Here is a 25,538-nt window from a genome sequence, read left to right as displayed (position 1 = left end):
TTTGATGATATAATCTTTTTTTTTTTTTTTTGAAATTGCTGTAACTTGGTTAATTTGGACGTAAAAAGTTGGTTACACCACCAAAATACATTAAAAAATTAGACGAAACGTTTTAAGTGATTATTAGTTAGTTCTTAATTATGTAAATTCAAATAGTATTTGTTGCCCCCTAAAATCAGTAAATGTAACCCTCGGGTGGTCATTGTTTTCGATGTCCATTTTACTACTGTTATTGTAACACTTTTCCATGTTTTAACTAAATCGGCTCGTAAGCCTTATATATTATTGATTGCATATGAACTGAGTGCCAATATAACCTTTCATGACGAATTGAGTCTCAGGTTGTTTTAGGGTATATATCAATTGAGTCCCGGTAAATTTTAGGTATAATACTAATTAAGTCCATGTTTTAATATTAACCGAGTTCCGTCAAATTTTTTTTTTTTTTAAAAAAAACATTTTCCTTTCAATTTTTACAGACTAATGACTGTCTGCAATACAAAATTTTACATGTATAGTTATAAATGTTTTTTTTTTTTTAATATTTTATAATTTAAAATAATGTAGGGGTATAATTTGTTATGAATAATTTATGTAAAATTAAATAAATGTCGGTAATGTGATAAAATAACATTTTTTATGCTGGTAAAAATGATGGGATTAGCATTGTGTACATTTAAATCTAGTTATTGTGTTCGATATAAACGATATCATATCCCTATTCGTATATTAATCGTATTCAGTTATAAGTGTTACAATAACATGTATTTTTTACTTAAAATAGTTTTTGGGCTCAATTCGTAATCTATTAGCTTCCTAACCGGGACTCAATTAGTATATTATTTTTTCCCCGTTTAAGTACAGAAAGACTCGATTAGTATACAAACAGAGGCATGTTTAATGGGGGGCAAATAGGGCATTTGCCCCCGGCGGTAAAGTTTGAAAATATTTCATAGGCGGCATTCGCGAATACTAATTTGTCAAACATTTTTTTTTTGATTTTTCGTAATAAATCAATTTTTCCATCGGTTATTAAATGTATTATAAAATTTAATATTAAAAGATGAAAGTATTATATGAAAAATATTTTTAATTATAATAAATCTTATTTACTTATACCTGTACGGCTATACATATATCTTATTCGAATGATTACAATATTAACGCGCATTAATGTATAAACACAGTCGGGACTCGATGGACGAGGATATTGCTTGTACGCATGTATAGTTGCAGTAAACACTAAATATAAATAATAATATGTATTAACTATAAATAGTTTACAGTTCTCATTAACGTCGTACATTCATATCTATGATGAGGCGGCAAAATACGCGTGCCCCCGGCGGCATTACAATTTAACACAGCACTGTATATCTCCAGTGTTGGGAAATATCTAGATAAAAATGATTTATCTTTTATCTTATCTGGACACATTTCTACTCAGTTATTTTTATCTTCGTCTATATAAAATCCTAGTTATCTATGAGGAAATATCTATATAATTGATTTAAATTGAATAATAAAAAAAAAATTTGAAAATTTAAAATGTTTTTATATTTTAATTTTTTACATTTTTCTGTACATCGTATATCTATTACACAGAAAACCAACATTTAGTTAAATGTATTACTATATCATGTATTTTAATATTGAATGTTCATTGTAAGTCTGGATTTTTACATCGTAATCAATGACAAGACCCAAAAATAAAAATATGTAATAGTCATGTAGTAAAGAACAACTAATAATAGCAAAAGCGAAAACATCTATCCCGGCTCCATCCATTTCATAGAATTGTGTACAAAATATGAACAAATACTTATTATTTTGAACCGACGAAAATAAACCAACGTTCATGGCTATTAGATTCACAAGCATAATATATTATAATATTATACAATGATTGTGATTTGTGACATTTTAATTCTAACGAATTGAGTGAATCTGGTCCATCTCGACCAAAGCGCATTTGTACTAATCGGGAACATGAAAGCAGAATTAAAAAGATGATTTTCAAGTTCGAAAGTGACGATGCCCAATTACGCCCGATGGCGTCAAACAGCGTTTGGCTAAAAAAATTATTTAGTGACACTGATGACGCCAATAGATGTCATAAAAAAAAACATGTAAATTTGACCAGCACCGGGGGAATGGGTATACAAAAATCAAGCCGCAGCCAACGTGTTAAATTTAAATTTTCTTTCGGCGCTTACCCAATACAAAATATCACTGCACGCCACTGGTCTCAACCTACTTTCTCCTCGGCCCTGGACTACAATTAATAGCTTAAACCACGGTAGATTATAATCTACTGATGAAATCAACCCCTTGGTCCGCGAATGTCCGTAATTTATGGAATATTCAAATCAATATTAAAATTTTCAAATATAATGTTCGTTGTCTTATGTAAACACTTGTATTCTATGATATTAATATTAATTAAAATAATTACAAACTAAATTTTAGTCAGTCAGTTTTAAGTTTTTAATCCGACTACCATTAAGTTTAAAATAAATTAGTAAAAATGTTCGTATAAATTTTTAAACTTCTATTAAACTTACTAGAATATATTTTATATTTATTTTCAATGTAATAGATGATCATAACATTTTTTATGAAACCACTAATGAGGAATGTATTGGTATCACCGATGTTCTTTTTGTATGTGTTTGTGTACACGATTGCAACCAGAAGGATCAATTCGATCAAATTCAAATATAGTAAATGGTTTTCAGTTAGTAATTTAAGGATTTTTTTTTTTTTTGAATTTCTCAACAGTTTTTTGAACAATTAAGGAAAATGAAGAAAAAATTGCAAAAATAAACTTCAACCGATATAGATTATATAGCTACTGCGTGCTACGCGCATTTTATAGGGATTCGGTTAAATTGATTCCAATCCACGAGGTATACGCACGAGGCCCTATTCCAGTCAGTGGCGGATTGCCAAGTGATTACACCTCGAGTTTGAAGATTTGCGCAATAATAATGAACGAAATGAGGAAAAGAGAGAAACGGAGAAAAATTATGCCCGACAGTATATATTTTACGGTGTCGCGGAACCATCGATTTATGTATCGACAGATAAATAAATAAAAAAAGGAACAAAAGTAGTTTCCAACCAGGACGGTTCATGTTGCATCTATGAATGATATGTCGGTATTGCATTCGACGTGATCGCTTTAGTGTTAGGGGTTGCGCTCGGATGGTAAATGACGGCGATCGGATATTTAAAACCGCAACGCGCTTGAAGTGTCACCCCACTGCTGCCGTTACTAATGAACCGTAGGAATTAAACGCGCATGCGAATTCGGAAAAAATACAACGATCATGGATGGATTTTTTATGTTAGCGGTTTTGGACGAAATCCGGAGTTCACGTGAACATAGTGATTTAATTATTATTATTATTTTTTTTTTAACATTTTGCAGAACAGAGTATTTGATTTTTTAGGATTTGAAGTTACTTTTTAAAAAAATCGTTCCTCTAAAGGAAAACATAACACTGAAAACGTCGATGTATTGCTAAGGTCGAATATCGGATTGACATTTTAATATTTAAAACGTCCAATGTGTAGCCTAGCCGGGGCGGAATGGCCACGCGGTAACATGTCAGTGTACCACAGGGGCGGCCCAAGCAAAAATAGTGCACTAGGTAAAATCAGATTTAGCCGCCTCAAAAAAAAAAAATTGAGCTCTTATTTTAACTTAGTCCCTCCTCCTATTTTTTATGTGACATATCTACATAAAAAAAAAGTTTAATTTTTTTTTATTTTATATATAAAATTATAGACTAAAAAAGACTTAAAAATAATTTCTATAACTATTACTCAAAACCCATTACTATCGCGAATAACGGAAATCGCGGAAGTGATTGTATGGTTATTTATATTTTTAGAATAATTGAAAACGTCCAGCATAAACCGTAATATAAAGTCAGTGCCGTAGCAACCAAACATTATACCCCGGGTAAAACTTCAAAATGCGCCCTAATGTATTTTTGATTTAAAAATATTATGCTTATTAGACATTATTTTCAATGATTTCTTTAATTAATATGAAGGGTATTGAAGATTCTGTAAACAAAATATATGACATTGACCGTTGTAATTTTTAACATAAATGCAAAATTTTAATTTTTGCGCTCTCCCAGGAATTGTGCCAGGGGCGTAGGCACCTCTCGCCAACCCCTTGCTACGGCCCTGCCCGCAAGTTTCGATATAGTTTGTATAAAGTAATATAATAACTTAAGACAATATTATTTTATTGTATAGGTAAGTGGTTTTCACTAATGAATCAATTTTAAGATTTTTCATATAAAACACCGATAGAACTAAAAAAAAATGTATGAGTCAATTTTGAAAATGCCACCCCTACTAAAGTACCACTCTAAGCAAATGCCTAACTCACCTATACATTGAGCCAGCCTTGATCATAGGCACTTGTCAAAACTTGAAGTATTTAAAATCAATTGAACAAATGGTTTCGTGGTAGATTTCGGTTCATAAAGTTTTGCAGAAAAAAATGTTTTGCTTCGGGATAGAAAACTTAGAACACAAGAACCGTAATCATTAAAACGTTTAGATTCAGAAAAAATGTTTTTTGTTAACAAAAATGAACCAATAAAATTAAATGCGTTAAAATTATCGTCATGTATTTCATTACCGGAATATTTCAACGGTAAGCTATATTATGACATATGTACAGTTAAATTGTTGAGTAGGATTGAGATTAAATGAACGCGTGAAAAATACTTATCGAATAATAGTTCATCGTACACGTGTAGAACACGAATATGTACATTACAGTTACAACCCACTGTTGTCATATTCAAGATGTTTTTTTTTTTTATTATTATTATTATGCTTAGCTTGGCGATATCATAAAACCCACTGATAATGAAATAAAATTGATAATACGTGTTCTTTTCACCGTTTTCGACGTCCAACCGGGGCGCGTTTTCTGTACCGTTAGATAAAAAAGGGGTTAATTTTCTTTGTAGAAAATGTTAAAATGTCAATTGAAAATATTTGTTTATGAACAAGTGGGCTTAACAAAGGCTTTTCTATTATTATTCTATCCAAAAAGCACTGCATTGGCCGTGATTAAACTGTCAAGTATACGAATATTTATGTATAAATAAAATATGAAATGTACACAATTATATACATGAGTATATACTTACCTAGGCTAGAGCTATACATGGCACATTCGTCGCGTTTTCCGCCGTGATCACTATATGAGACGTTTTCATTTGGCCTTACACATCGTGGTACTCGTTTATAATAATTTTAAATATTTTATGTCCCATGATTACTGTATAATATCATTGTAAAATATGAGACAATCACTTAGAGTTATTATTTTATAAATTTCTATGTGTATATGTCTAGACTATTTTATTTCATAGTAAATAAAATATTTTAACCAACGAGTGCTTGAACGTTCCACGGAGAATTTTTAGTTAATTGTAATTAAAACATTAAACAGTTAAAGAGTAAACACGTTATTTATTACTTTACTAGCATAGACCTTTACAAAATATCTATGAAGTCGAAAGCAATAATTTTCGTAATATTAATTTGAAACTCTTAAACAATTCAAAAATTTAACACAAAATAAAAACAAAATTTTCCAAAAATTTTAATATTACAATTTCAAAAAAATAATCAACAGTAAACAACATGAAAACAAATGGTGGTCAACGCCTAACGTTACGTTAGTCCACTTTCTATATATTAGCTTGTTAAAAATTATATTTATCTTATATTTTTTGTCTATCATTTGACAGTTGAATACCTGTACTACTGTTTACTATCACCTCCATATTATGTAAACATAGGTATCTGGTATATAATGTGTAAAAATAGTTGAATATAATAGCGATTTAATAATATGTTAGTTAATTACTACAGTAATATAAATATAGTATAAAATACAAGGAAAATATTATTTATTTATTTAAAATGATTGTATGTACGCGGATTTTCCGTTGTCTGTATAGCTAGGTTCCATTTAAAATAATAGAAAATTGAAGGTTCACGTTTTTATTGCTTTGGCGTTCAGACATAAAAACGATGCCCAGACAGCGTTTCCGCGGTGGTCATAATCGCGACGGATCGTAACCACCGTATATAGCCACTCTAATTTAAAATAATATAATTTGGAGGTAGCGGAAAACGCTAGCTTTAAGTGGTACAAATGAAAATAAATTTGTAAACTGTAGCCTATATTCTCTATGTATTTTTTTCTTACATTCTATTTTAAATCGTTAACTTTTGAGGTTTTCAAAGGGAAATGGAAGAAGCGAGTTATCGTACTGAAAATGGAATTATAAATATTAAATTTTAAATTACATCTATTGCGGTTTCTTCATGTGTATGGATGCAATCATCATTCAATTAGTCTATTGAAAAAAAAAAATACACACAATACCTTAAAGCTTTTGCTCGATACAATATTTATGTCGAATAAGTAAACATTAAATTAATTAAAGAAATCCACAATTAGAAAAAAAATGCCTAATTTTTCGGACTGTGTTTAGATTTAAGGTGTTCATATTTTATGTTTTATCGTAGTCCAACGATTATAACAGTAAATCACATGTTTTAAAGTATAAAGATTTATAGAGATTTAACATTCGATATTTTGAAATAAATAAGTTTTTATTTCCTTAAATGTAGTTATACGTAGATTAAAAACTGTTGTAGATATATATTTTTAATTATTTTTCGTCTTTATTGTTATATTCATTTTAAAGAAACATTAAAGTAGACATAAATATCGTAAAAAAAAATATGATTATGAATGATCTTTCATCTTTTTTAACAAGCCATCAAAATTGAACCCAAATTAATTTATTTTATATTTTAGAATCCGAGAAAATGGTATAGTGTATTAAGCTGTTTAATTAAAAAAAAAAAAAAAAAATTAATTAATAAAAATATCTCACGTAAAAATTGATATTATAATGCATGATTTAGTATAATTTTAATATTGTTATCGTGTTGGGATTTATTTATTTTATATTTTTATTTTATTTATTTTGTCATAGTCAAATTGTCAATGCGTAATATCATGATGTGTGAATGAGCGGATTCGATTTTTGTTAAAAAGAAAACAATCAACATTAATTTACATAATTTTTTTAAGTACACAAGTACATTTGAACGATAGGGGAAATAATACCCTTTACATTTTGTGTTGATGGCATATTTGAATAATTATTATTGCCGGTGACTGAGTGAACATTAGTACAATTGAAGTTTTTTAAATGATTTTAATACGGTTAACGTTGATTAACCGATTTACATATAAATATACACATTGTTTTCTACGTTTTTACATAGCTGTATATATTTGGTAACTGTATATTATTGATCCTATAAATTAATGTTATTTATTTGAACCGTTATTCTACGAAAAATTGCACACTGAAAACCGAATAAAAACCGCATTTTATCATCAAAATTTGGCTATACTCGTATTTAATTAATATTTATTTTATTTTTCGGTAACTCGAACAGTGAATATAGTTTTTTTTTCTTTTCTAGTTAATAATTTCTCAAATGATTTTCTTTTAGATTTCCAATACTTTATCGTTGTACTTATATATTCAAATGTAAACCAAAAATCCATAATTAGGTTAATTTGTTTTGGGCTTAGTTGTAGATTTTATTGAATTCGTAAGCTATTTATTGATTTCTAATAAACTTTATATTATAATGTTTGCATGAATCATGTTTGTTTTTGTCGGACGATCAGGATATTCGGAGAAATGTCCGTCGACGACGAGTAAATGTATATCACATTTTATAAAAACGTTTTCGTATTTTCGCAGGTTTCGGTCAGAAAATCTGTCTGCAGGATGGCACGTGGTTCAAGCATCCGGACAGCAACAAGACGTGGTCGAACTATACGACTTGTGTCGATTTGGACGATTTAAAAGTGGGTAGAATAAAACGCAGTACCTATCTTATGCAGGAAAAAAAGCAGCAGTCGACGGATAGGCTCTTGAGGACCTGTGTGTTTAAGGAGGGTGACACTGCATCTTGGCTTATTTTAAATTTCGCGTAGTTCGTAAAAATGAAACAGTGGATATACTTGTCAAAGAGAAAGAGAGAGAGATAGTAAGAGAGAGAGAGGTAGAGGAGGGCCTGCGACGTCAGTCGCAACAATCATTTGGCATGCCGTAAGTAATGACCACACTATACTGTACATGTATAGGCATATACTCGTACATACAAAGCGCGATACATCCATGCGTCCTGCGTGCGCTCTCGCGTATACGATAATATTATAATGTATTCATCACGAAAACGCGGCTGGCGGTAAGCTCTCCCGTAACCATTGTGTTCGCGAGCTGAGCGTCGCGACGGTTACGCGGGGGAAGGATAACGGCAAGGGATTTATCCGCTCCAAAAGCCAATACTATTAGAGTCCGACGCGGGTACGTGTGCCGGACAACGAATTAAACAATAATAGAGGAGTGGGTGGTATGTTTTCGATCGATCGTTGTTGATCAAAAACTGGAGTTTCGATGTCACCCGAAAATCGTGTTGAGAAGAAAAATTTAAATGTCTCGAAAAATGAATAATTTATTTTATACGGATTATGAGCGGTGTGGGTAATAATTATTAATCGTTGAAATTTACGTGTATTTTTTTTATACCAAAAGTTAAAGATAATAGCACGTACCTAATTCGGTTAATCCAACTTCGTAAACAGTCTTTTTTCGTTACTCGAAAAAATGTAACCGACGTTGCTCTGCGGCCGAATGAATTGTTTGTTGAATATCTATCGTTATAATTAAAAAATAAAACGCGTGGTCACAAGCAGTTTTTTATAATGGTCTTATATCTTTCAAGTAAAAGTTACGGACAGTTTTTGTGATTAAAAAAATTGTACCGCGAAAATGTGAAAAATGTGTCGACTCAATATTAAAACAAACGATAAACACGTGAAAAACATTTTTCAATTCTTAGAGCTACTTTTTCTCCAGTTAAAAATAAGTGGGAGTGGGGGCGTCGAAATGTTAACACCAGTTGTTATGGCGTAACCTTTCTGGACTGCTAACTACCACCCCGTGGGACGTTATCACGTTGTTTTCGTTCTGGTGCTCGTCAGCAAGACGCTCGCGGTAACGGAAAGTGGTATTAATTAATTGGTATTCAGTTCGATACAGGACTACTTATACTTTTATTTATTGTAGTTATTAACCGTACATGTGTGTGTTTTTTAACTACTGTTTTTATTACTGTTTTCCAGTTGAGGAACCAGGTGAACATGATCTATAAATGGGGATACACCGTGTCGTTGGCCGCGCTGGCTGTCTCGATATTCATATTCTTTTATTTCAGGTATATACACGCATCACGGTCAACGCTTATCATACATCATTGTGCTACGCGCGTGCCATAAGTATCGCATTTTTATACGGGATCGTTCCGCGATTCAACTTCGTTTACCTTTGTTCCGACTAAAACAAAACGGAATACATTACGTCCTGTGTTTTCCTTATTGTTAACGTACTGATTGTAGCAAATTAATTAAAATAATTCTTACTTAAGAAATGGTATTTTTGGGTTATTGTTTCGATCATTTAAGCGGGTATTATTATATTATGTATCATTGTATTACTATAAAATCGTTTATGAGTATAATTATTTCATAAGTATTTAAAAACTTGTACACTGTTCACGTTTATTTTATTGTTTACGTTACCAAAGAAGAAACTACCTAATTATAAAGTTGCGTCGCTTATTTTTTTTAAAACAATTTTACGTTACCCTGGTGTACAATAATATTATGTTGTTGTCCTGAAATACGCATATCCTTCGTTTCGTCAGACACAGGTTTGAATGGATTATTATTGGTCGCTCGGGTATACCGGTCGAGTAATAAACAAGAACATCAATTAATCTCACTAAGTCGGAACAGTCGTTAGTCGACGACTGATATAAACATCGAGCCGGAAAAGGTTTCTAAGGGATTTTAATTTGAGTTTTTTTTTTTCTTTTTTGTTAATAAGTTATAGTAATTAAGATCGTTTCAATCTTGCTTTCCACGACAACCTGCAGGCGGTGACTACTTGTTCCGATTCGTCACCGTTATCGGATGATTTGCACGTTAAACAAACGTTAATGTTGCAATGTAGCTTCTGCTCAAATCCCTGGACAGGCGGCGACGGTAACAGATACGGGGGTACATTGCATACGATTTTTTGTATCACTCTCCGAATGACGGTAATGATCTCGAGGCTGTCGCATTTTTCGAGGATCAATTTTTCAACCTTTCGAAATCTTCCGGTAACGAAACGCGAAAGATTCTTTCGAGTAAACGCACGCCAACATTCGGTTAGTTCGTGTATCGTTTCGGGGGTGATTTCACGGTTGAAGTTAGTATGATTATTTTACGCGGACATCTATGTCATATAAAATCGGATCGAACGAGAAACTATATATTATCATTAGGACTGGAATTTCAATTCCCTTAAAAAAAATGCAAAAATTACTTAAATTACTTAAAACATTCTTCAGAAAATTTACCAAGACAAATTCAAAATAAACTAATCTCACACGAGTTTTACTTACTACGTTTTACCGTATAGTTGAAAATGACAAGCAATAGTGTAGTCGGTAATAAATCGTGAAGAATGACGTGTGCGTAAAACCGTTTGAATTTATCGTTTTAAATACGACTTCGTCAAGTGTGGAGGTATTCGCTCGAACCGTATTTATACACTCGCATAATCCATTGGCGTACTCGGATTTTAGTGATTACTTAAGAAAATTACTCACCTGAAACCGCGTGTTGGTTTATCGAAAACTATAGCTATCATTTTTATGTAACGTCATAATATCCCTGCAGAATATAATGTAAAATAATATTGACCAAAAATAATGTGATCATAATACATTAATTACGACTGTTTTGAACCGGTCAATATATTATTTTGTACCACGAATTATAAAAACTTGATTTTGGTTTTTGTTGTGGATGGAATATTCATAATTCAGCATTTAGCTCGCTCTCCTGCCCGTATAGAAATTAAAAACCAAACAAAGCACTAGTTTTTTCCCACGTATATACATGATTTTATGATTTCCAGGAGTCTTACTTGCACCAGGATACAAATACACAAAAACCTATTCATTTCATTGGCCATGAACAATTGCCTGTGGCTAGTTTGGTACGAGGCAGTAGTGGACAATTTACCAGTACTCATGGCGAACGGGGTAAGATATCCCAGACAATATTATGGGCTCAATGAGTCGTGATCGATAATGCATTAAAATAAACCGTTCACACGAGTGGTTTTCAAATATAATTTCACTAATGTTAGCAGAAAAGCTGAAATTTAAAATATTTTTATCACTATATATTATAATAATGAAATATAATTATAATACGATCACTATTTGTTGCAAAAAATTAAAATATAACTTACGGTTTTCATATGGAAATATGAACTGATTTACATTCTTATTTAACCTCCAAAATTGACTTCGATCATCCGAATCACCTCTTGTACTTAACTCCGAATTCGAGTCAAAATCTGTGGCTAAAAACCACTCGTGTGAAGGCATTTAGTCCACGGACCATTCTTATAAGTATATAAATAAGTATACAAATATGTAAACACACATTTTCAGTTGGCCTGTAAACTTCTACACGTGCTGGTCCAATACTTTCTGGTAGCTACGTATTTTTGGATGTTCTGCGAGGGACTGTACTTGCACACGTTACTAGTGGTAACTTTTCTCACCGAGTCCAAAGTAATGCCATTCTTGCACACGATCGGTTGGGGCATACCTGCGGTGTTGGTATCTACGTACGCTGGACTTCGGACAATTACAACTGGTGAAACTATACAGTTAGTACGTTTTAGATTATTGTTTATTTTCGTTGATTCCTCCCCACATTCTCATATTGCACTAAGATCGAGTGTACACACATGCATATATAATATTTAATGATATAATATTATATATAATATTAACCGATCTACCCGATTTCGCTGGGGTTGGTTTTAAATTATTTTTATCATTTTGAAATACAAACGTTTATGATTTTAATTTAACCGAGTACTAATCGGTGCACAATATTTTTAGTTCACACATGAATATGGATGTTCATAAGACAAGCATGGATTTTCCAAGTCCAAGCGGCAAATTAACATTGTTCAACCTTAAGACTTATTTATGGTTATCGCGAAAGCCAAACAAATAGGAAATTGAATTTTGAATTGTATTGGAAATTTTAATGGTATCAATGGAATACGTGGCAACAGGACGATTCATCTTTGAAACTTTCAAGTTAAAGTGGTTGCTTTAACAATATTTCCGTTGATGTTTTTGATGACCATGTTATATAGATTCCATATGAAATAGTGTCGGCATATAATAATGTTTGTGCGAGTTGGCCGAAAACATTAGATTTTTGACCCAATTTGAAAAATTCAATAAGTGTTGTTTTTTGTTCCTTAAGTGCTCTTTAGAAAAAATTTGCTTCAGTGAAATATGCACGTTGATCGTTTTCAAGAAGGTCTGTAAGGTTACATGCAGTTCATGCAGTTTCATGCACTACCCTTTTTTTCGATATTCATCAGACATTCATCACGCTGTTATCGAGATACTTGTGTACGACTCTCTTTTGCCATGGTTCATTTAGCTGTGTTTCTTGTCACGGTTTGATCGGCCGATTGAAGTTCTCTTTCAACACGTTTATGTCTTGGCTTTCTGGTACTCTGATTGTGGAGCTTGGATTTTTTTTTTTTTTTTTGGTGGCATTAAGATGAAATAGGAATCATTAAATGAGAATCAAATAAATGACACTCATACGTTTTTAAACGTTTTTGGTAGTATAGTTTAGTGTTTGCGAAGTTATAATAGAATTGTCGATAAACTAACTCAACCATCATCTGTTAGAAACTTGTGGAACTTGCACATAATCACAACCTTTTGTCCTGTAATAAAAATTCAATTCAACATTAATCGAGAATTAAACAATCCTATAGCATAATTTGGACGAAATCGCACACATAAGAGTATAATATTATCAAAACAGGTTAAGTAGTTTTGAGTTTCATTGAAAGCAAACTGTTGAACACCATTTTTATATATAAAAGGGAGAGAGAGAGAGAGACGTTTATTATAATCGATAAAACGATACGCAGTTCTCGTTGCTGAACGAATATAATAATATTTTAAAAAACACGTCTTATAGCTTTACCATGGTGACATTAATGAGTATGAAAAATTTTATCAACAATCGGATTAGAACGTGAACCACAGTAAATCTCTCGGCCGTGCGGTTACGCTAAAAAATTACAACTCCTTATCGATAAACACTGCACGCACTGTGAATTCAAATCGGACGATTATACCTACATGTGGGATTTATTTTGAGCTTTTACGTTTAGGATCACATTAACACATACGATTTCCACGGATCTTTTGAGAAAACCAACAAGTAGATATAGAATATAATTATAATGGTACATTAAGTCTAAGTACATTTAAATATAATTATGAACGTACATTATAATAACCATTGGAAAACGCACTTTAATAGATATAGTAATGTCGCTTTGATTTTACCATGACAATACTGTAACGTACGTTTAATTTTTCTCACGAAACACTGAAATATACGTACAAAATACATTTTTACGACATCTTTGAAAATGTGGTCCGAATAATTATACTATCACTTTTGAGCGTGGTTGGATTTTGCTTACAAAATATTAAACATTTAAAAGAACATATTTTATTATTCTTTGGATTTGCATGATACATGTAACCCATCTAATACGTCAAATAACCATATATAATTCAAAACATATAGTGGCTCCAATGGAACGTGTACAATTATGGTAGAAATTATATGTTTTCTTTTCACGTATAATATATATAATTAAACATATCAATAATATTATCAATAAAACATGTGAATTATGATTTTTTTTTTGAAACCATATATTTGTGAAAATAATTCAGATTTTAAATAATTTTGATCATGATTCAAGTATGAATAAGTACAAAATTTTATTTATCTCGAATTTAGTTAGTTAAAAGTTTAAACAGTATGATTTTATTTTTAACTAGTATTGAAGTTATAATGTTCTATCCCTTGAATAGCCGTAAAAGGATATTTAGCTGTGATCCGATTATGTTCAGTACTCTATTATAAATCAACACGTCGGCAATCAAACTATTTCAAATAAAGTATTTCAAATAAATGATGAAAATTCATTTTAGATTAAACTTGCTGTCAAAAAATAATTGTTTTCAAAAAATATTATATTGATTATACTATTAAAAGAAACTTTAATTCGATACCGATCAATATCAATTAGTTTATAATTATTTTTTTTTTCTATTCTAATATCTATACATAGATCAAAGGAAAATAAATAAAAAAAAAAAAAACAATAATTAAATACTCTTGGCTAAATCTGTAACCATGGTTTTTGATTAAATGTAATTAATTAATCAAATTAAATTATAATTAACTAATCATTAGTTATTTTATAGCATACTATAACAATACGCTATTGAAAATAAAAAAAAATAATGCAAGCCGCTGGCTATTTGTTTTAGAAGACATTTATGAAGATTAAGTATATTAAGTTCTTTATAACTATCATTTAATGCTATATCAAATTATTTTTCAATGAGAAAATTTATTTCATAACATGTAAAATATCAATAACATTCATATTCTAGTTTTCAAAAGAATTAATAATATTGACTAAATATTTAGTTGATATTATTAATTTATTATCAAAATTATTTCGGATTGTAGATTTATTAGTCTTTTCACTTTGCTTCTTCGGAGTAATACACAGCAATTTACCAATGGAAATGATTTTCATGTGCAAACAAATTTTGTCCAAATTTGATTATCAATCCCTCGGATCATTTGACGACTTTGAAACGAGTTGTACAATCAATTTGTAAAGTATATACTCGTATAATAATAAGAAGGATAAAAATGTAATATTTTAATTGCAAAAAATATCATTTTCTGCGTATAACTTTAATCATTGGATGTTTGTTGATGGAAGTTCAATGCATTTTTTTTTATCAAACAAGTTTCATCTTGTATGCAAAGTATTTTTAAAATTACGTATTAAAAAAAATTAGCCATATTCATACATTTGATATTATCATATATATATATATATTAATTACTCATCGTCCAGATGATGAATTTTTTATCATCGCTATTACTAAATTTATTAATTTAAAAATGTTTGTTAAGTTTTCGACACCACATTTTTGACTAGCAATCTGGTTATATTTTTTTGTAACTTGTAAAACAAAAGTAATGTTATTCACATAACGTATTATTAACTTTTGGATTGAAAGTATTCTTTTCCATTTTCCCAGGAGAAGTAGTCTCGTGAACAAGTTGTTTTATTTATTTTTTTCCAGCACAATTTAGTGATCAAATGCAACTATAAAGATTGTACCAAGTACGGTACATGTAGAAGATAATTTTTAACCCAAATTTAAAAAATGTATTTAACACATTCGAGACGAATCACGCGTGAGACGCGTGATGTATCTTTATATAAAGCAGACGAAATATGTTCGATCAATTTTTTTCCTTAGGACGAGTAGTTTTTACTACTTTTCACTAAATTATTACATTTCCACGTTCAAGTAAAATTTTATAATTTTTTGAAAATAAAATATTTTAAATCTTAAATTTTGTTTAAAAAAAAAAAAATAAATATTTTCGTTACTTTTATTTTTGATACTTTTTTCACTCGTCAAAACATGAACAAAAAATGATTCGTCTTTTATGGGTAAAATATTGTCACGTGCCAGACGCGTGACTCGTCTTCAACGTAATTTGTTGATCGGGACGGTCCGTTTCGATTTTTAACCCACATTTAAAAAATGTATTTAAGTATTTTTTTCCATTTTCAATAGTTAATAGTTCCATTCCTTGGATTCAGCAGTGGATTTGATTAAACTTTTCATAAGTATTTTTCAGACGATAAAATTATTTGTCAATAAATTATAATAAGCTGGTGTGTTGCAATATGTGTCCAATATTTATTTTTTTTTAAAAAAAAAAAGAATGCATTTATATATATATATATATATATATATATGTTACTGGCAATATGGATAATCCGGAATTTTGCAAAATTCCTAGGCATTATACAAAATGCCAAAAATCACTCGGCAATATACATAATACAAAGTTTGCTTAGGTATTATGTATAATGCCAATCGTGGAGTAGGCAATATGAAGAAAACCAACAAAATTGGACATCGCCTATTACCAACGACATCGTTCATGATTTAACGCACGATTTAAGTTTTTTATCTGATGAACAGTATAATGAGTTGATAAAAATTAAATCCACTAGAATTGGCCAAGGGTTTTTAAAATGTGTTTGTAAGTCCAAGTGTCAAAATAAAAAGTGTATTTACCTTAATAATAATATTTTGTGCACTTCAATCAAAATGTCACTTTTCTACAACATGTAATAATAAGTAAATATTTATATAATAGTAATAATATATTAATGGATAAAAATTTAATTTTATCTATAATATAAGTAATAATGTATAATAATTATAAGAATCTTAATGTAATATATCACATAATAAAATGTTTTGTACTTTGCCAAAAAAAAAATTGGCATTTTGCATAATGCCTAGGTATTTTATGAAATACCTAGGTTATATATAAAATAATATTGAAAATCATATATTTTATTTAAATTGCCTAAAATGGGTCGGCAATTTGCAAACTATCTGAATTATCCATATTGCCGATAATATATATATATATATATAGTGACTAGTTATAGCGCATAAATTTAAACAGTATTAGTGTTATTTTATATTAGCATTTACTAAGATTGGAAAATGTATGTCAGAGTTATTTACATATAGGATATGAATTATAGTTACCAAGCTTTCTTATATTTATATTTATAATGGAAATTCTTATGCTAGTAAAGGAAATGAAAGGCAAACGCATTCGAAATTCAGCAGTTGTATTTCTGTATACAGGTACCTTGTAACTATACTTAAGCTAAACGATGACTGGATATTTTACTATAGTTTTTTAAATTTAAATAAAACACGTTACAAATATATTTCAAACATGCTATATCATTTTCACAGCACCATCTTAGGAATTTTTATATTATTATTTAAATATTATAACACGTATAGCTATCGATTATAATATTAAAAACTATAATTTGAATACCAAGATAAAATGAACACATAACCCTAACAGGTTACTGTGTTTATACTTTTTTCTTCGATTATTCTATTATTTATGTACTTACAGTGGATTCTTGATGATACATATTTTGAATAATCGAAATGAATAAATATATTTTATTTATATGTTATAGGAATTTTTAGAGGTATTAGTAATTATATCGTTTAAATCACCGATGATAAGTTGTATTCATAATACCAGCTTGTATTTTTTTTATTTTTTTTTTTTTAATGTATTTAGGCATACACTAATTTTAATTCAGATTTACAATTAGATGTTGTGTTTGATGAATTTAAATAATTATGTTTTGTAAAAAATATTTTAAATTTATTTTATCGGTTCACATAAATTTAATTAGTCGGTTTGATTTTAACAATAATATAATCAAATATAATTTGTATAAACGCACAATTCACATTTACATACATAATATTATTGTTATTTTATTACAATATTGAACAATATCAAGTAAGTGTCTGCGTGTTTTATTCACTAAAAAGATCATTTGAAGTCCATGGAAAACTCGAGGTTGAGTAAGCACGAGACACCACGTGGGTATATGTAATACGAAAACAACGAAAGATAAAAACGACAGGAATACGACTGTTTGCACGTTATATTGAACGTGTTTTTGGCGATGCAGTTTTAAGCAGCCGGGTCGATGTTTTGGTAAACAATCAAAACAGATTGTTTACGCGACATTGTTTACTGAAACTGTTTGATATCCGAACGCACTTTCCGAAGACCAGACCGTCGTGTTCGGCAACCATTTAGAAACTGCGTATACAGTCTTTGGTTGCTGACAATAAATATCAAACGGTAAACAAAATCATACGGCTATGGGTATTTTATCGAACATTTCGGATGCAGCTCCGATCGCTATAAATTGTGTCGTCGAAACGCACTTATTATTAAGTTCAAACGAGTGAAAATTACGGAACATGGCAGGACACGGGAAAATTACCGAATAGTAAGGCGGGCAACACAAACAGGAAACTTTATTTCGTTAGTTAAAAACGCGTGTTTTCAATTGAAGCAACCGCATACACGCACTAGTCATCACAAAACGTTATCGCGAAAATATTTCCTTAACAAGTTTTGTGAAACCAAACGTGTTTTCTTCATTATACGATCAACTACAACGTAATACGCACGACGGAAATATATATGTACTCGCGTATATTATATTTCAATGTATTGATATTGTTGTGTATGATTACAATTATATTGTAGTCACTATATTTATTTTTATTTTTTTAAATCGTACCGAATGTAATTTAATTTTTTTTGCAACAATAGTAGCACTGCGTTTTCGATTAATTTGGTTCAATGGGTGCACCTATTATTGTTTCTTATTTATTTTATTTCTCTTTTTTCGTTGATTCGACCTTCATAAAACGATAATGTTCAAGCAGTGTTAAGTTTACAATTTAATTTTTGTTAATCGGTACGCTATCGGGACTTGCGGCATTTTTTCTGGAATAGGTTTTTTAACGTTTACATTAAGATCGAATGTAGCCACGAGTAAGCCGTGAATAAAGTTTTGAGCTTTTGTAATACCGCATAATTCCCAGGAGCGAATTAATGAAATTCGTGACAAGTTGAAATTGTAAAGCTTCATTTGTCATTTTTCAAAACATTTTTACCCATAGTTGATATTGACAACGTATTATTTTTATAGTTCGCCACCTTTTGATATCGAGGATATCTGACGTTTTTACTAAACTATTGTTATTTTCACCGCAATAATAAAACGCAAGTATTCTTTGAATTCTTTGACAAAATAGATCCGATCAGGTTTAGAAGAACCTTTTAAGACTGTGCGTGAAATAACAGAAACAAAGTCCAGGACTTGGGTTAACTCTCGTTTAAACTAATTATTTATAGTGGTACCTCAATATTAAAATTAAATATTTCATTTTTCTTTTTAAATGTTTACGCATGGTGTGTCTTTTATAAGTTAACAAATTTCACGTATTATCTCAATTGTTAATACTTCGTGACATACGTCGTTTCTCAAACAGAATCAATTGTAAACTATTCACGTCTTGTCGGTCGACCGTAGCTCTGAGAAACAGTATTGTATAAATGACAACCAATTCGTATTAAATATTAATTATACTATTATATTCTTATATTTTATTTATTCATATAGTTAATTATTAACTGTAGGCATATGTACATGGAGTACTCAAAACGGTGCAGAGGTTATGATGCCCTATGCGTTCATTTTGTCACTTAATCCTGATAAGCCTTGGATCACGATGTGTACAATAGGCCGGCGTTTACTAGTTGGGTTCCACTATATTTCAGGTAGTACACCAGTTGGGTCCCACGATTTTACAAGTACTACTCTAGTTGGGTCAATATAAAACAAAAATTTCCCTTCTCATTTTCATAGACTTAGGACTCTCAATTATCTATAAATTAGAACACGGGTATGAACTATTTTTTAACATTTCTAATGCATGTTAGATAATTATTAATTGAAAATTAAAACACCGGTATACGGTAAATAAATAAATTTAATGATTAAAAAATTAAAAAAATTACAATTGGTAAAAATTTAAATGATAGAGTTTTTACAAACTCAAATCTATTAATTTTTTAATATTATCAAGTATATCAATACTTGTAAGTTACAGGTTTTATCGTCGTAGTGGTCGGAATGAACTAGTATGTTATTGTTTTTATAATCGGAGCCAATTAGTTGTTTATCTTTATCATAAATATTATTTGGGACCCAACTCGATAAGCCCCAATAGGCTACGCGATTGCAGGGACAATTTTTTGTTGCATCAGTTTTCGCGCTTGTACGCCGCACAAGCTGCAACGGTATGTGTGTAGAATAAACAAAGTTATATATAACCATAATGTACGATATTCGAAGAGACGTGAAAATCCGATTTTAGTTTTAATTAAACGCGAAGGCACGTTATTACATGTAGAGTATACATAGGCTTACTAAACGGATGCTTTTGACTTTACGTGACTCAATTGCAAAATAGTGTCGCCCATCGTGTACGTATGTATATAATTGAACCGTCCGTGCGGCGAAGAAACAACAAGAGACTCGTCCGAGATTGAGCCTAGAGGAAAAGTTTAAAATTTCCCTACCCTCTGTTGTGTGTTCGAGGAACGTCTTTAATTTCCTGACGGTTTTGCTATTAAAGGTTCGGAGGGGGAGAGGCTTTTCAGGTTTTTTTTCTCGTCGTTCATGTCAACAACCAAGTGGCGAATCTAGTATGTATTCAAGGTATTATGCTAATAATGGTTCTTAATATACGACTCCGGGGTGAAAACAGATTAATTTATTTGGGGTTTTAACCAGAGATTGTAACCCTTATGTTTTTTCCGGTTTCGGTTTCCATTAGGTTTTTCAGAAAAAAAGTTCCTGAGGTTTCGGTTTAAATCATAAATCTTGAAAATATGAAACTGAGGTTACGGTTACGATTGAGGTTGGTACCGGTTATTACCTGTTACCAAAAAGTATTTTTAAATTAGAATTTTAAGTGATTTTAACCGTATAGCTACCTACTTTAGGTGTGTACGTTTTTATGTTATTCTTTGTAACCTAATTTTATAACTAATTTCTATTTTTCTTTCATTAATATCTCCATACATATTAAGTATTAAGTACATTGTAACATTGTACATGTATTATAATTTCTAATCGTAAGAGTGTTATGATTTAGGTTGAGACTTATATAACATAACATAACTATATTTTTTTTATTTTTCGTTTTGAAGATTTTGGATCTATAGTATAGCTTGCCTCACCTTGACCCACAGTGACAGGTATTCCTACATCTAACAATTTCATTTTTATATAATACGTAACAAAAATTACAATTTTGTACCCAATATTCAAATACTTAATTTTAAAGTTTTGGAATTAGAAATTATAGGTAGGTGCTTACAGATAAACATTTAAAACTTCAAAAATATTTATAAAAGAGGATTTTTATGTTCAAGAGAGCCTGTTTACTTAATATTTAATTTATTACTACACTGTACGCTATGCAGTATACGAGTTCATGGTGATATCTGATGTCCGAGTAATCTATTATACTTTATAACACAACAAAAAAAAGTTCAATACACGGAAAGGTCGATATTTCAGCTTATAGAACTCCCTCTAATTCCTAAATCCACTACTACCAATAACTATTAGTAACTATTAATTATTTCCCATGATCTATTTTTTTGTAGTGTATTATACGAGTATATATATATATATAGAAATAAATGAATACATATTGAATTTCATGATATTAATTTTAAAATGTTATAAAATCGATAACAATATTACTATTCAATACTATTTCATTATTTTAACTTTAAAAAGAGTAATGATAATAATCAGTTGATACGATTTCCTAAATTGTGTATGGTTCAAACACTTATGTTTTGCGTGCACGATTACCGTATACCGTTCGCATTACGTCCTCCTCCTCTGTGCAGCGGACGTTCGACGGGTGCCGTGACCGTTATTATCGCGTGGAGCGCGGGGCACAGCTATTAATTCAGAATTATCTGGTCGAACGATAATCTCGGGTGACAAATCGATTTAAAATTTAATTATAAATCAAACCGCGCATCTTAACAACATTATAAAACTGTCATTAGTCGTCCAAATAATCTTGCGTAATCGTGGTTGATTATTCCCCCCGGTACGACAGTGCTGCCACGCCGTTGCCGGTCCAATGTCGTGTACATTATACAGACGTTGTTATGCTCACGGTGGACACGCGCAGTCACAGAAGAGTTCGTCACGGCTTATCTTTGCGTGCAACACGTATTATATGCATATATTGCATATGACCGCCGTGCGTTCAATTATGAAACGCACAGCGTTGGGTATTTAGGTGGTAAAACAGTAACTACCGCGAGCTCGCCGTAAAAAAATGATCGGAAACCGGAACTTTACACCGTGGGAGAGAAAAATAAAGGAGAGAATGGAAAAAATCGTCTGCAACAAGTTTGATTTTTACACCCTAATACCTCGCGCGACCGATTCCTACAACGCCTGCGAACTGATTACTGTGCTCGAAGGATAATTTAACGGTGTAATTGATGATCACTTTGATTCATCGGCGAAACAAGGGGAGCGTTAGGGGTTGTGACCCTTCCCCCGAAACAATTGGTTAACTTAAGCTTACCCCTTCTCTCCTCCAAACTCCACCTGCTAATATTAATTTTTTTTAAAATCTATTTGAAATTTTTGTTATGGTTCCCTCGTATATAACGGAAGAGCAGCCCTCGAGGGGCCACTTGGCTAGGTGAAATCACACAAAGTCGATCAAAATCTATGGGAGAACTCACCTGGAGTTTCGAATCGACGTACATGCCTGAAGTGGAATTAGTGCATAATAATCAAACGTGGGCTTATTGTTTCGGTACATGACACTGTCACTCTTTTTGTTGCGTTCGAGGGGTCGGATTTCCATCACGTTCACTTTAACCACGCGCACTAATTGCCAGTAAATGTTTTGGTGCAAGCCACGTCCGAATTTATCTTCGATTTTTGCAGGAACTCTTGAAAAACTCCTCTGTCCTTAATTGCTAGTGAAACAACACTGTAAACTCTCGGGATACCGTTTTTTTAAAAATGTATACGTTTATCAGTTTCGGAAGCGTTGCATTAATTGATTGTTGCAGGATAAGGCACCGCGTAAACCCCATCCTAGTTTCTATTACGACGTGTTTAGATTGTTCGGTTTTTATTATTATATGTAATTTATTGACGTTTTACCATCGTTGCCGTACGAACACTTCGTGCACCCGACGTAATACAAACACCAATCTTTTGTTATGTATTTATGTATTCCTATATGTTGCACTAATTTATATCCATTCAACTTTTCAATTATTTTTCTTAACGGGAACGGCTGATCGCGTTGCAACGATCAACACACGGTATTCTCGGGGAGCGTGTTTGCTGTGTGTTTTCATATTTGGAAACGAACATTTCGTAAAACAATAAAAATATACCATTATAGTATATATTACGTGTCCGTTGCGATGTGTAAATATCGATATTTCGATAATAATTGTCATCATCATCATCACCATTATAATACAGTAGCCGTTACCCATTGTACGTCGAAGCTCACAGGAAACGTACTAGTGATTTATATTACGTGTACACCGGAATTCAGATTCATTATAGACGGACTAATGTTTTTATTGTGTTGCGAATTTACCGCTTACACGTACGTCCATTATTCGTGTAACGAATTTTTCGAGCGCGAAAACTTTCAAAAGCACTTAAATTTTAACATGAATAGTTAATGTTATTATTATACAACCATCGTAATAACTAAACCAGATTTTTACATTAAAAACGTTTTGCGGGTCCATCGATCCATCGACTGTTCGGCTTTACGTTATTATATTATTAATCTTACTTTATCTCGTTTTCCGAAACGGATCATAGGGACGGCAGTAGGTAATGGCGAACACTCAAATGTCATTCCGTCGAGATTTAACGTCATTCAAATGTCCACTCAACCGCGCACTTATCTCCAAGCACATAATATGAACTTGCACAATTCTCGTCGCATGCGACGGATTTATATATCGTATATTTATGTATCGATTTATGTATCGTCGGAGAAATGGTTGCAGAGTAAATAAATCAACGACGTTTCTAAAAAATAATATCAGATTTTCACCTGATTTTCCCAAAATAAATGATGAATGTTTTATTGCTATTAAATTATTATAATTTTTGCGTTCGATAGTTTTGGATTTTTCTTCGATATTTTCATAGTCCGTCACAATTATACCGTAACGCTAACTCCTATTATTAGACACGTGTGTGTATTGTTAACGCGTTGATCGATCAACTTGAAATATTCAAATGCATTTTTTTTTCATAATTTATTCACTTAAGATATTTCTAAACAGAAATAATAACAAAAACTTCCCAACAGAAAATAAATCATAGTAAACCGTTGAGTGCTCCGTTGGAGAATCTTATACTGGTCATAAATAAAATATGATTCTACTAATTTTTAGTTCCCATACGATGCACGAAAAAATTAATTTTATATTTATACTGTTCCGTGCAAACACGATTCTTTATACGTTTAAGAAGTAATTTATCGGTTAAGAAAAAAATCAAAAAAATCTATATACATAATTCACGTAAACATTGATCGGCGGATCTACTGAGATCAAGAGAGTGTAGTTCTGAAACATCGACAGTTCGATTTAAGTGATTGAAGATACCTGCCAATGAGATTGGTTTTTATTCGTGTCACGCAACGGTTACTCCCGTTTAGTTATAAAAAAAAAAATATAAATTATGAAAACACGGCCACATCGTGCGCAGTTGTTTTTGCCCAGGGCAATTTCAATATTTCATTATCGGGAAGGCCGGTGGACGGCAGTAAAAACATCGCCTACGTGCATATTATTTATTTATGGTCTATAAAATAATCTCATATTAAAAAAAGGGTCTGTTGATACCCGTTTATTTGAATAGGCATTGAATAGAAAACAAAAAAAAAAAAAAAATGGTGTATCCTTGTCGGCAGTTAAACGAATTATACGGTTGCTGAAATAAAAACAATTCTTACCGACCGTTCGTATAGCAAACAAATTCGTCGGGATAATACGTGTACAGTTGCATTTAAATGCAATTATTGTATTTATTTCGTCAAACGTTTGCTGTGAAATCAACAATTCCGTTTGAAATCGAAATATTGCATTCTGCACGAATGCTAATCGATATTTTTAGAGAATCATTTTTTATATTATAAAAATATCAGTGCAGCCGTTGGTTTCATAATTCACGAATGCGGGATGCGATTGTCAACTTAGGGCACGTGTAAATTAGCCGATAGTAAAACAGCCGAACCGTATTTTAGCCGTCAAATATTTGATAAGAACTGAATTCATAAAATGGTTTGTAACTTGGAGTTAAACATAGAGAAGGTAACGACCATGGTTATTGTATTATTTGTCTGCCCAAATACTGTCGACTAAATTACGGTCGGCTGAAGTATTGTCTGTTGTAATATCTGTCGGTTAGAATATTATTCGTTGTATTTTTTATCGGCTAATAAAATTCTGTAGCCTTCAACGTACGCAGAAGCTACCCCGCAGACGTCCCTGCGATCGTTTGCATCGAACTCGATAAGAACAGGTTTTCAACTGCCTGTAGAAACCATTCTTTTTATTTTTTATGTTTTGTTTTATCTTGTTGGACGCAGGCGATTACGACGATGTCCACGCAGCCGCGGGAATGGCGTTGTCCACCAACCAC

General features: G+C 31.3%; 1 protein-coding gene across 4 annotated transcripts in view; it reads left to right on the top strand.

The window, feature by feature from the left end:
- Positions 1-25,538, top strand: part of LOC112688476 (calcitonin gene-related peptide type 1 receptor-like) — a 106,888-nt gene that overhangs the window by 66,841 nt on the left and 14,509 nt on the right. For 3 of the 4 annotated variants that reach the window (XR_003149064.1, XM_025561667.1, XM_025561668.1), the window contains exons 5-8: positions 7,842-7,948; positions 9,269-9,360; positions 11,112-11,238; positions 11,656-11,880. Coding sequence is in view for 3 of the 4 variants with exons in the window: in XM_025561667.1 (XP_025417452.1) it covers positions 7,842-7,948; positions 9,269-9,360; positions 11,112-11,238; positions 11,656-11,880 (551 nt within the window). In the remaining variant the exon portion in view is untranslated. The remainder of the gene's footprint in view (positions 1-7,841; positions 7,949-9,268; positions 9,361-11,111; positions 11,239-11,655; positions 11,881-25,538) is intronic. The other variant, XM_025561666.1, reaches the window with a different exon arrangement.

This window comes from Sipha flava, unplaced genomic scaffold, assembly GCF_003268045.1.
Source record: "Sipha flava isolate LNK unplaced genomic scaffold, YSA_version1 39_pilon_pilon, whole genome shotgun sequence".
In the NCBI taxonomy this organism is placed as follows: Eukaryota; Metazoa; Arthropoda; class Insecta; order Hemiptera; family Aphididae; genus Sipha; species Sipha flava.
This window is presented reverse-complemented; position numbering and strand designations above follow the sequence as displayed.